A 12253-nucleotide genomic window follows, 5' to 3' on the forward strand; every position below is an offset into this window, starting at 1 on the left:
AGAGGCATTGATCCACACCCACCTCTGGAGCCCCTAACCCAGCTCTTGAGTGGCCAAATGACTGGAACTCCCACCTGGGGGTATGGCCTAGGAAGGCCAAGGGGTATTTAAGGCCAAACATGAGGCTGTCAGATGTCTTGACCCCACTTCCTCTTGGAATTTCTATCTGAACACTGCTGGAACCCAGGAGCTGTTATCTGTTTGTGTGCTTTTCTATATCTTTTCTGTCCTTCTCTCTTTATCTTTCTTCTAATTCCTGCTTCTTGGAATTTTTTGAGTAACTTGAAATCGAGTGGGCTTAGAGTTTGCGAAGTTGAATGGGCCAAGGTAATGCTTTGAGAAGTGTTTTATGTTAATTGAACATTGTAATAAACCTTTTGCCAAAGTTCTCTGATTTTCTCAAGTTGCCAGTAAAGTATTTTTTGTTGTTTTGATCTCTTGAGAATATCTGGTCAGGATTTCTCCCATGTGCCTAACTCTGAGTACATGAATACCATAAGCCCATTTTGTGTGCCTCGTTGAACAATTTGTTTGAGGCCTTACAGGCAGAACACTTTGTAGCCTGAATATTCTGCAGAGAACATGGTTTACCTTAAATTCTAAATCTCATTTGACTCATTTTGCCCTCTTGGATTTTATAAATAGAACCTCTGACTACCTTTATATTATCAGATGGCTTTTGCAGGGTCTACTTTAAAGCCCTGAAATCTCTGCAAGTTTCTACTATACTTTTGGCATATTTTTTACCTCCAGTTTTTTTGTTGCCTTGTCAAAGAGCATCTTATAGAAGAATTGGCCTCAGCCTTGCAAAGCTGAAAAAGAAGGATCAGAATCTCCAGATTGCAGTTTTGAGGGTGGTGTCACACCTATCAATGCATCTGCCTGTTGTTTTTGGAACTCAGGCCTAGCTTTTGTACAACGTGGAAATCTCTGGCTCTGATAAACATGAATCTTCACATGAATCTTCTCAAAGCTAGTCTTAGGCCACCAGATGTACCAGCTGCCTTTTCTCCAGTCTGAATATATTAAGTTTTCCTGACTCTTACTTCCTCTTTCACACTTGCATTTGACATGCAGTGTAAAATGTAGTCTAAAGAGTCACCAGATTTGATTGATACTTTAAGTGGGAATGTTTGTGTCAATTTGGTATAGTAAGCCAGGAGAAATAATTGCAATATTAGAGTACATAAAATATGCTGTATTGAGACTTAGTGCTGAATATATATTATTGATGATTAATCCGGTGTTGAGAGCAAGTTGGGAATCAAGGTTGTTGTACCTCAACTGTTTTTTCATTACAGATTGTGTTTCAGGTACATCAGATCCAAATTTGGCACCATTAACCTGCGTATAGTAGGTCCTGCTTCCAGGCAGCAATGAAAACTGCTGTTGTACTTAGAAAGGTCTTTAACTTTAATGCTTATTCTGCTAACATGGGCAGTTCATATTTGTTTTCATGTGCTCTTCACAGAGAGCTGGTGCGTAGCCCTCATATTTTATGGAACAAATTGTACTGAGCTGGATACCTGCATCATTCAAAGTATACTGATGACAGTTTTCACTGCATTGTCTCATCTATAAAGACTAAGGAGAATGATGGGGCTACATCTGTCCGTTCTGGCTAGATGATCTAGTGATCAGATTTTCTGACGTGTACCCTGCCTTGATGGAGCAGTCAAACAGATTCACATTTCACCTTTTGTAAAATAACTATAACATCCCAGGCATCTCCCCTGAACCGGTGCCTTCCTTTATGAGGTCTGAACGACCTGGGATCTGATTCTGATCTGTACTAAAACAACCTGTCTGGTTTCTGCTATAGCAGAGTCAAATCACGCTTGGCAGCTGTATAAACTTACTGAACCCTCTCCAAACTTACTAGGTTGGAACAAAGGGAGGTGGATTTGAACAAAATTTCAAGTTTGAAACATACACACATGCCTTGAAAATACATGAAAAGTATATCCACTTTAACATACATGCACTCGTCTACCACGTACGGCAAAAAAATGTGACTTCTGCTCAGTAATCTCTTCTCTCGAGGCAGGAAGTGCACACAGGTGTGGACATGAGTGTCACAGAACACAAGGTGGAGCTCCTGCTCTACTCCTGAAGAAAAGAAAAACGAGAGGGGGCAAGTGTCCTGTGGGGAATACAAATGGAACACAGTAGGGCTGTAGCTCCTACTACTTTTTATTCTTCTGTACAATGTAAATGTTAAACTTACTGTCACTTTCTGAGATTTCCGAACATTTTTTCCCCTCTTTTTTCTACTTGTTACTGGATGATTACCGTTCTATTAATCTCGTTTGTTTGGTTTGGTTTTTTTTTTTAATAACGTAAGATTTGTGGCTTTTTTTTTTTTTTTTTTTTTTTTTTGCTATAGCAAATGATGTTCAACTTGGACATATTAAAATAATAAATTACCTGGAACTGTAAAAGCTACTATAATTATCTGGCAGTGTAAGATTTGTGCCTTCAAAGTACCCCTTATTTCCATTACCAGTTTCTATTACCTTAACAATGAAAACTGCATGAGAAGAAAACATAAACGGGAGAGGAAGATTTGATAGTGGGAATAATGAGTATGAAGCTCAAAAATTAGTGCAGATTTTCTGTTGAACTTTACAGAAAAAAATCAGCTTCTATTTAATGCAGTTGTGCTTTTTTTTTTGAAGACTGATGATAGTGGATAGAGCATGACAACATCATTGACAAAACTTGATTAGATGATTTCTTGAAAAATGCTGTGTAAAATGTCTTGATAGTACATGATACTGCTGAAGCAAGCAATATACTCCACTATATTTCAGATGTTGAAAGGTGGTGCACAGCTTCTCTGTGTTCCATTAAAAAAAAGTGCACTGAAAGACATCAATGGGTTATGAAACTACTGCCTAGAAATAAGCTCCATCTCAATGTAATGTGATACATGAAATTTGAGGAGTGAATAAAGAACAATAAAATTACGTCAACAAAAGGACAACTGGAAAAGAGGAATAGCAGCAAAGTTTTTAATGTAGGAAAAATTTGCCTGTCTAAGGCAGGATTGCTTCTTCATGTCAGCCAAATTTTCAATGTATGGTGGTCTATGGAATGCTCTCCTTTCTAATCACATACAGAATAAATGGTCTTCTAATATTTAAATAAGGCAGTTAAATCAGTTGTGTGATTAGGCTTTCCTTTTAAGAATAATACAAAAAAAAATCTCTAATAAACATTAATTTTAGTATTTTAAAAGATTTGCCTGGAGGTTGGATATAGCTGGCAGTACCATTAAGATTGGAATGTGGTATATATTTTATTACTGGAAAACACGCGAAAGGAGAAACGGGGATAAGTTTATTCAAAAGATATAAGAAGAGGTTATCCAAGAATATTTAAATTCATCAAGGTGGTTGTATGTGGCCTTCTTGCAGAATGTGCAATAAGTTCTAAGGAGATGAGGGTTAAGACATAAGATGGTTGAAGCAAGAACATCTATGGCTCTGATTTGATTTTGGAATGTGAAATACAGCTTATAACATCCAAGACCCAATAGGAAAATATCTGTCAGATGAATAGCAATTTGATTGTTAAACATTTGGGTACATACAGATTGTGTTATTAAATTTTTGTTTTGGATTTGTATACCATATCAATCTTTGTCAGCAGTACTTTATTTTAGTATCTGCCAAAAGTGATATTTATATCCAAATCAAAGTATTTTGTTGTAGTGGCTTGTCTGATAAGGAATGATTACTTTGTTTTCTGCAGATTGAATTAACTAAAAGAGGACTTCGAGCAACCCTCTTGGTAAAAGATCCAGAAACAGGAGAATTATTTGTGAATTTTGACCCTCAAATACTAACTTTAATCAGAGAAACACATTGCATGGCTCACATGTGCCTTGAAATTCCACCATTTGCAAGTGTTATTCAACAGCAGAGAGACTGGTACAAGAAGATTGTCAACAATTTGCACGTGGGTTTACTTTAGTCATTTTATGTATGTGTACTGTACATTAAGATGCCTGGGTTATATGTATAGAAGAAAAAAATGAAGATCAATGATTATGCACTAAGAAAACATTTGCAAATCTATTTTTTTATTTGTATGACTGTCTTCACGCACTTGAAAAAAAAAATCTTGGCTTTATGTGTTCTGTGAAGTTACTTCGCACATGTATGGGTTTGGGGAAGGTCTGCAGAGTCTGGGACAGAGATGAGGATGGGGAGGAAAGGAGGCTTACAAGATGCCTCGTGCTGTAGCTTGCTTTCTAAGTGATAAGCAATTTGTCTCTCATCCAATAACAAAGTCAACATTGGACAGCATTTGTTTTGGGAGGAAAACTGGGAGGGAGGGACAGGTGGTCTGCCTTTAAAAAGTGTAAAGCATGCAGCAAGTACCAGCTTTTTTTTCCAGCGCTGGTGTTTTACACACACATCTGCGGAATAGTTTAAAAAAGAGAAGCTGAATCTTCCCTTTCTCTCATCTTTTAAATCCTTTGGAACATTTTATCTGCCTATGAACAGAGAAGATTCTTGATGACTCAAGATGGGGATTCAAAGATAGGTGTACAGAAACTTATAGCTTTAAAGGACTGCCTGGTTCTGAAATGAAAAAAGAAAATCATATGTCATAAAGCCTTTATGACTTTAAGTCATAATGTTATTGCCAAACGTGTGAAACTAGATCAGTGGGTTAAGGAGGCATTAGAAAGAAAATAGTATATTAAAGTTCTGGTAAGGCTGATCTTATTAGAACTGCTGGAAATTTCATTTAGATGTATTTTTTCCTTGGGTTTTTTGTCTTCTCTAACTCTCACTTACAGACTGAAATTTGCAAGACTTTTCTGTCATGTGGTTTAAGCCCAGTAGGCAGCCAAGCATCACACAGTTGCTCCCTTACTCCCCTCCTTGGAATATGGGAGAGAATCTGAAGGTTAAAATATAACACATGTGAGTTGAGATAAAGACAAGTTAATAGGGAATATAAAAACTGCATGCACAAGGAAAATAAAATAAGGAATTAATCTGGGAAAACAAGGCAGTATAACAGCTACTTGGGAAGACAAACATCAGAGCTCTGAGCGTCCCCCTCCCTCCTTCTTCCTCCAGCTTTCATTTTTAAGCATGATGTCATAGGTATGAGATCCCATTAATCAGTGGGGGTCCTGGCTGCCTTCCTTCCCAGCTTCTTGTGTGTCCCCAGTCACCAGCAGAGTGGTGGGAGAAGCAGAAAAGGACTCAATGCTGTACGAGCACTGTTTAGCAATACCCAAAATATCATTGTGTTAGCAACACAGCTGTGGTCACAAATCTAAAAGATGGCATCATGTGAGCCACTGAGAAAGAAATTAACTCCACCACAGCACCAGTGCAAAGAAAGATTATTTTCTGTGTGAAGCAGTACTTCACAAAGAGCAACAAATACATATAGAGATATAAAGAGCAACAAATAGTGAACTTCTGCCAAAAATAATGAAAACCTTTCCCACGCAATTAATTGTAACTTCTTAAGAATTTCAGCAATGTTCATACAGATGAATTTTCTTAGTTTAAGTGATCATAAATATGTGTATATGAAGAGGTTCAAATCAGTGTATATTAACTAATGTTTTTGTTCTCTGGTTATTTCAGGTGATGTTGGCAGAATACAAAAGAATTAAACTGAAAATTCAACACCCTTTTGAACAACCGATGGTTCCTCGATTAATAAATGTAGATGATGCTATCCAGCCAGGTCTAATGATACTGAACTGGACATCCTTGAATATTGAGAAATATATTAATACAGTTTTTTCTAAGCTAGGTAGGTTACTTGCTTCCTTCCATTAACTTGTGGTTATTTGTTTTATAAAAATGCAAGTTATACTATGAGATTACAATTCTTTACATGATTTGCACCTAAATGATTTATACATAAAAGAGATGAGAATTTTCACCTGTCCTGTATTTCATGAAAGAGTTGTTTTATAACAGCACCTTCTTTTTGTCTTGTATCTTCACTAAATTTTTACTAATGTATATGTTAGGCAGTTGGGATTACACCAAACATAAAGTACTGTGCAAAAAGGTCCAGTGTATTTTGAATTTAACAAATGATAGCTACTTTTTAAAAGAGCTCCCAGGTTTCAGACTTTTCCTAGTCCTACTTTTTTGTTGCTATACAGTACAAACAACTGCTCAGGGAATAATACACTGACTCAGTTGGCACTGTCATTGCTCAATAGCATTTCATATTAAGCTTTTTTTTTTAAACATCAATCTCTTTAAAACTAATGTACACACATCTTGGACAACAGCTTTAGAAAACAGATGAGCTTGTAGTCTTTTCAAAAGATTATCTCATGGTTGCACTGAGATGTGGTTTTTTTTCTCTGAAGATACCAAATTCCTTTTTCATTAGCTTAATTAATACAGAAAACAGATTTTGTTTCTTGAAATTGTGTAAGTAGTTAGAGTGGAAATTTTCTTCAGTTGAAATGGCAAATTAAAGTGCATTTTGGATGGTAGCCTGACATTATGCTCAATTTAATTTTGAATAATACAAGAGTCTGGAACAGGCACCTTGCTGCTATTTCAGCTTCAGCATTGAGACCAGATTGCTATTAAACTTTGAAAATTCTAGTGATTGCTTTCTGTTACCTATTGTTTGGCTTCCAGCATTTGTTTGAAGCATTTTATTTTCTGAAAGTTTCGGTTGCTAGTAGGTTCTCCAAGTTGTTACTAGTTCAGGCTATAGGAGAAGGTGAAATATTGCTGGCCCTCAATTAAATATTAATGTCTTAATATTTGAAATATGTATCCTTTAAGTTAATCTTATATATATTTATAATATGTATTATATTTTATATAATAAGCTGCAAGATAGATATTTTTACAGTAGATTATAGTTATATAATATTATAGTTATCTTTTAGCACCTATCTAGGTGCATATGCTAGGTAAGCATGTGTTATGCAAAAAGTTAATTACGATTCTTGTGGTGAAGCTTGCCATATAAGTTTAGATGTTTGAAGTAAATTGGTTAAGGTGTAAAATTCATATGAATTGAATATGATAGTTTGTTGAAATAAAAATTTAAATGGGACTCTGAAAAGGCTATTGATTCAAACTTTAAGCTTGTCTTGAGTCTTCTGTTTTCTTCTAAAGCTGGGCTGGAGTTATTGCTTGACCGAGTGAATGACTTGGTTGAATTTCGTATTGATGCTGTCCTTCAAGAAATGAATAGAGTGCCACTCTGTATGTTGCCAGAAGATGAACCACAGAGCTGTGAGGAATTTCTTCAAAAGACTAAGGTTAGTAAATAAAAGTTTCATGAAGAAGAGATTGATGACTTTGAGTTGAGATATTTTTCTTTTTTATGAGATAAAAAATTCTGAATGCAGAATTTATGAAGCATGTATGGGATACGCACAGAAATCCCCACTTGCTTGGCTGGGACCTTAAAAAGGAACAAAAGTAGTAAATGCAAAGGGATCTGAGCTGAGATGCTCTTTTCTATTCATTATTAATGTCAAGCCAGGTAGTGTATGATATTTTTTTATGCTTTCATATCACTCAAAAATTTTACCTCTATGATAGTATCTTTTTTTTTTGTCATTATTCCAGTTTAAGTAAGGGAATTCTCCAGCAGTTGCCTGCGGAGAGCAAATACTAAGGCAAGGATCATGTAATGAGTATCTCAAACTCTCCTGAGCTGGTAATGGGATGTGTAAAATATATGCAGAAGTACTTGGGTGAAGGAGGTCTGGGAAAAGCCCCTTTCTTCACCCCACCAAAATACTTCTATGTTGATGGTAATTAACCATCATTTACCAATTTACATTAACCAATGTAAATTTTTGGTTAGAAAGCTGATTAAGGTCATAATTAAATTGAACGTCAGAATAATTTTTTGAGGTAATAGTAAGGTATTCTTGCGTTTTAGGTTATAATGTCTAATGTGTTTTCTCCTTAAATAAACTTTGGTTTGATAAAGACTGTAAAAAATCAAGTAGATAATCCCCATTCCTTTTCTCTTGCAGCAATAAATATTACAAATGAAAGTTTTGATTACCTTAGTGTATTTTACTTTTTGGCCTTTTCTCTTTTGGCCATTGTAACAGCTCACCTTGTTGTTAAATACAGAGTAAAATTTAAAATAATATTATATGGAATGAGTAGTAGTTTGTAAGCTTCACAATCCATAGTTGTTTTTGTTCATCCTGCTGCTACCTTCCTAATTGGGCAGGTAGTAAAATGTATATTTGCTAAGGTAAAAATATGTGAGAGTGAGCACAAAAACCTCTCTGCACTGTAAGATAACTTGAAAACTTGAACAGCTACATACCAATTACATACACACATAGCAATTACAACAGCCAGTTGATTTGAGTTAGCAGAGTAAGTGGTATACGAACCCCGGTTATGGGTGCAGTGAAAAGAGTAACAGTTTGTAAGCTTATTGTAATTCTTAATTAGAGGGGACTAGAAATAACTTCTGTCATCTAACAGGCGTCTTTAAGTTTCTAAAGAAATTGCTGCAACAAAAATAATTAACCGGTGGAAAAATCCCAGAGTACTTTCTTTAGTGGTTGCTGTGATATTGCAAGTCATATCTGCTTTCTCTCTCAACAGAATCATTAAGAAGGACAAAGATTATGTCCTAAAATTTGCAAATGGCTGAATATTTCCAATAATTTTTAATTAAATATGTTTGTTAAAGCTGAATGAAATATAAGACAACAAATAAGAAAAAAAATTAAAAGGCCATTATAGGTAAAAATTATAGTTAGCTGAAGCATACATGATTGATTTTTTTATAAGTATTGGAGAAAAATGATGCACAATACTGTAGTAAACTTCTGAATTTTATTTAATCTCATTCTTTGATTTCTTCTCTCTCCAGTTGATAATTTTTGTGTTTATTCTAATAATAAATAAAAGTCGTATAGGTTTTATCTTCTGTTTAGCTGTAAATGGGAAATATGATTGGCTAATACTCATTACGGAATAGCCAATTAATGTAAAATGGCAACGATTAAAAGAAGTGTTGAATCTCCCATATCTACATTGGAAAGTTAAGAAAAATTAAGACGTGCTTGCTTTTGGGAGTCTTTTGGTGGAACTAGGCTTTATAAACATTGATTTGTAACTTTAACTATGGATGAATCGTGATTTGAGAAAGAAGGCAAAGCAATGTTGAAAGGCATTTGTGACATCTTGTCAATACTTAACAGTTTGGAACAAACCAATTTCAAATTAATGTTGTATATAGATCTGGTTTTTCACAAACCTTAGGCCTTGACATTTGTGTTAATAAAGGCTACTATGACTGTGAAATTGACATGAGAATTGTGACAATAAGAGCATATCTTTGTTTTGGTTTGACACAGGAGCTCTGTATAAAAGGTTCTCGGACTTTACACTTAAAAAGCTCACTGGTGGAAGCCGCTGCTAATGATCTGATTGACATGTTACTTGACACCGAGGAACAGGTCAGTAAAGAAGATGAGAAGTCAATTGTACCCAGTGGTGAAAAAAGGGTCAAAAATACAGGTAAGAAGATTGTATTGCATTGTGTTGCTTGATGTTTGTTTCTTTTTCATGCTGATTATTTGTGTTGGGGGACATTGTAGCCTAGCTGACTGAAGTACAGAAGCATACCTAATGTCTAAAGGCTTTTCTTTGAATTTGCCTGGATAATGAATAATCTAAAAATCATTTATAATCTACAAAATAGGTCAATATTATTTATCTAATTTGCATGTTGAAAATTAGTGCCATAGAACTACATAGTAGCCTTGGTTAGTTGCTGGACTTCCTAGAGAAAGAGAATAAGCAATAATATCTAAATTTTGATGATAATCATACTGAATAAGACGGCAGATAGGAATAAAAGGCATGCTACACTGAGGTGCAGATTACAAATGAATAATTCTGCACTTCTTTAAAGTTATTTCAGACACCTGTGGAGGTGTTGTTTTATTGTATTTTCAAGTCCTATAAGTCAATTTGACTAACTAGATTTATGATGTTTTAGCAACAGAAGAGGAAAGAAGATCAAAAAGCTTGACTTTCTCACGAAATTCCAGTGAGGTGTGGGCTGGCCTGTCTCCTACAGCAAAGAGGAAGAGAATGGATTTAGAAAAGTTAGAGGAAGAAGCCAATGAACTGCTTTCTTACTTCAATAATCGTAACATTGATGCCCTTTTGAAAGTCACTCGAAACACCCTGGAGACCATCCGCAAGCGCATTCATGCATCTTCCACCATCAACTTCTTAGGTGGCTGCATTGCACTACATTGCTCTCTTAGGCTATATAACGAAAAACGTAAATGTGATATCCATAACTGTATAAATAAGTCACAAGTGTAAAAGAGGGGAAAACAAAGGGATTTTGATTAAGCTGTCTTGTTAAGTTACAGTTGAAAACATTGTATATTTCCAAAGCTATTTTTTTCTTGTGACAGTAGGAAAGTGTCATTACAATGCTGTTTCTCTTAGGACTCACTGTACTGTTCTGGAGCCTGACTTGATAGCTAAGTTTCTGATAAGACCTTGATAACTTGATAAGTTATCACTCAAGTTATAAATTATCAATTGCTAACTTGACAAGTTAAGACTGATAACTTGATAACCTGACCTGTTTGACCTTGGTTTTTACATAAAACTGTATGAAAAAAATCGAGGTGTGTATTTTCTCTTACTAGTTGCCTTCAGATATTTGCATACATGGAACACTCTTTTGAAGTGTTTTATTGTTGCATGCCTTTAAGAAAAAAAATAAGGGCAGTTGTCCTTGCTCTCTATAGTTTATAAGGCATACAGAACTATGAGACTCTAAGGAGGTTCTGTGCCCAATTTAATATGCTGACTGGGAGTACCAGCCAGTAGCAAAATTGTCTGCTAAACAGTTTAGCTGCACAGAACAAGTTGAAGAGGAGCTTCATGGAGAAGAATAGCTTTGCATTTACTTTTCCCTTGTGCTGCTGTAGAGTTTAGCAGCATGTCTTATAAATTACTCAGGAATTCTTTTTCCCTTCAGAAATTACACTCAATACTCTACAGTAGGAGATAGATTTATTTGTTTATATCAAAACATTGCCTAGCTTGATGTCTTGAAAAAAATATGAACAATGTCTTTGTTTTTGTCTTCTCTTTTTGTCTTTTATGTAGAAAATCGCAGTACTTCTAAGCAGAAAAAAGGTGTTCATCCTGTAATTAGGACTAATATTAACCTATCTATCCCTAATATCATCATGATACCCTCTTTGGATGAGGTACAGCAGACCCTTAATAAAGCTGTAGACAGTATTGTGAAAGTAATGAAAGGAGTTCGACAGTGGAGTATGGAGAGAATATCCAAGGTTGGTGTCTTAACAACCTTCTTTAGAACTAATGGTGCAAAACTGCTGCAAATAAAAAATAAATGCTACTCTCTCATCAGAAGAAAGTGTTCGAGAGAAGAGTTGTTTTGTTACGGTGTGGGAGCAGAGAAAGTGATTCTGACGATGGAATGAAAGAGACTGGAAAGAAAAACATCCATGGTAATGATAAACTCTGACATCACTAAATTTGAATGTTAGGTAAATGTGATTTATACAGAATGTATTGGAAGATATTAATTACAAAATACATCAAAACCAGTAGACTGGATAGATTTTGAACTGTCTCATAGATTTTAAATTGACTCAGAGAAGAAATCCCTTTCTCATTAGAAACCAGGTTTGCCACTTGTCCTTCTGTGGATTTGAGTACAGGGATTTTTTTGTTTTTGAAGAGTTGCACTGCTTTGGATTATAGCACATATATTGGTTACAATTATAGGCACTTTTGCTACGCAATAATCTTCCATGATTTGCCGGTGTTGATTGTAATTTGGCATGTTCAGATGACATCTTAAAACTTGTACTTACCCTTTAAGAAGGGTAAGTTGAACCTACACAATACCTGGTATTGAATAGAAATGTCTATGTAACTCACAGTATTGGTGTAGAGAGGATTGTGTAGAAGATTGAATAGACTGGAATTTCTAAAAGGATTTTCATTATTCTGTTTTGTGATCAGATATTAAGTTATTGAAGTTCAAGGAAATTTAAGATGGTATCTTTGGTTGCTGGGTTTTTCTTCTCTGAAATGATTTAAATCAAGCCAAGTTAATTGTTCTACATTGTACCTGAGATACTTAAAGAATACATTTTTAGGTTACCTCTCTCTTATGCACCTAAAAAGTAGAACAGTAATACTTGAACTGGTTAAGAAGTTAAATTTGTCTTTCAAAACTA

The 12253-nt window shown here is 35.1% G+C and overlaps 1 protein-coding gene across 1 annotated transcript in view; it reads left to right on the forward strand.

Moving 5' to 3' along the window:
* The window catches only part of DNAH5 (dynein axonemal heavy chain 5), a 115492-nt gene that overhangs the window by 21428 nt on the left and 81811 nt on the right, over positions 1-12253 (forward strand). Inside the window, 7 exon segments of the mRNA XM_069005898.1 lie at positions 3757-3963; positions 5622-5793; positions 7137-7282; positions 9362-9500; positions 9976-10251; positions 11145-11335; positions 11416-11515. Coding sequence (XP_068861999.1) covers positions 3757-3963; positions 5622-5793; positions 7137-7282; positions 9362-9500; positions 9976-10251; positions 11145-11335; positions 11416-11515 — 1231 coding nt within the window.

This window comes from Aphelocoma coerulescens, chromosome 2 (assembly GCF_041296385.1).
Source record: "Aphelocoma coerulescens isolate FSJ_1873_10779 chromosome 2, UR_Acoe_1.0, whole genome shotgun sequence".
In the NCBI taxonomy this organism is placed as follows: Eukaryota; Metazoa; Chordata; class Aves; order Passeriformes; family Corvidae; genus Aphelocoma; species Aphelocoma coerulescens.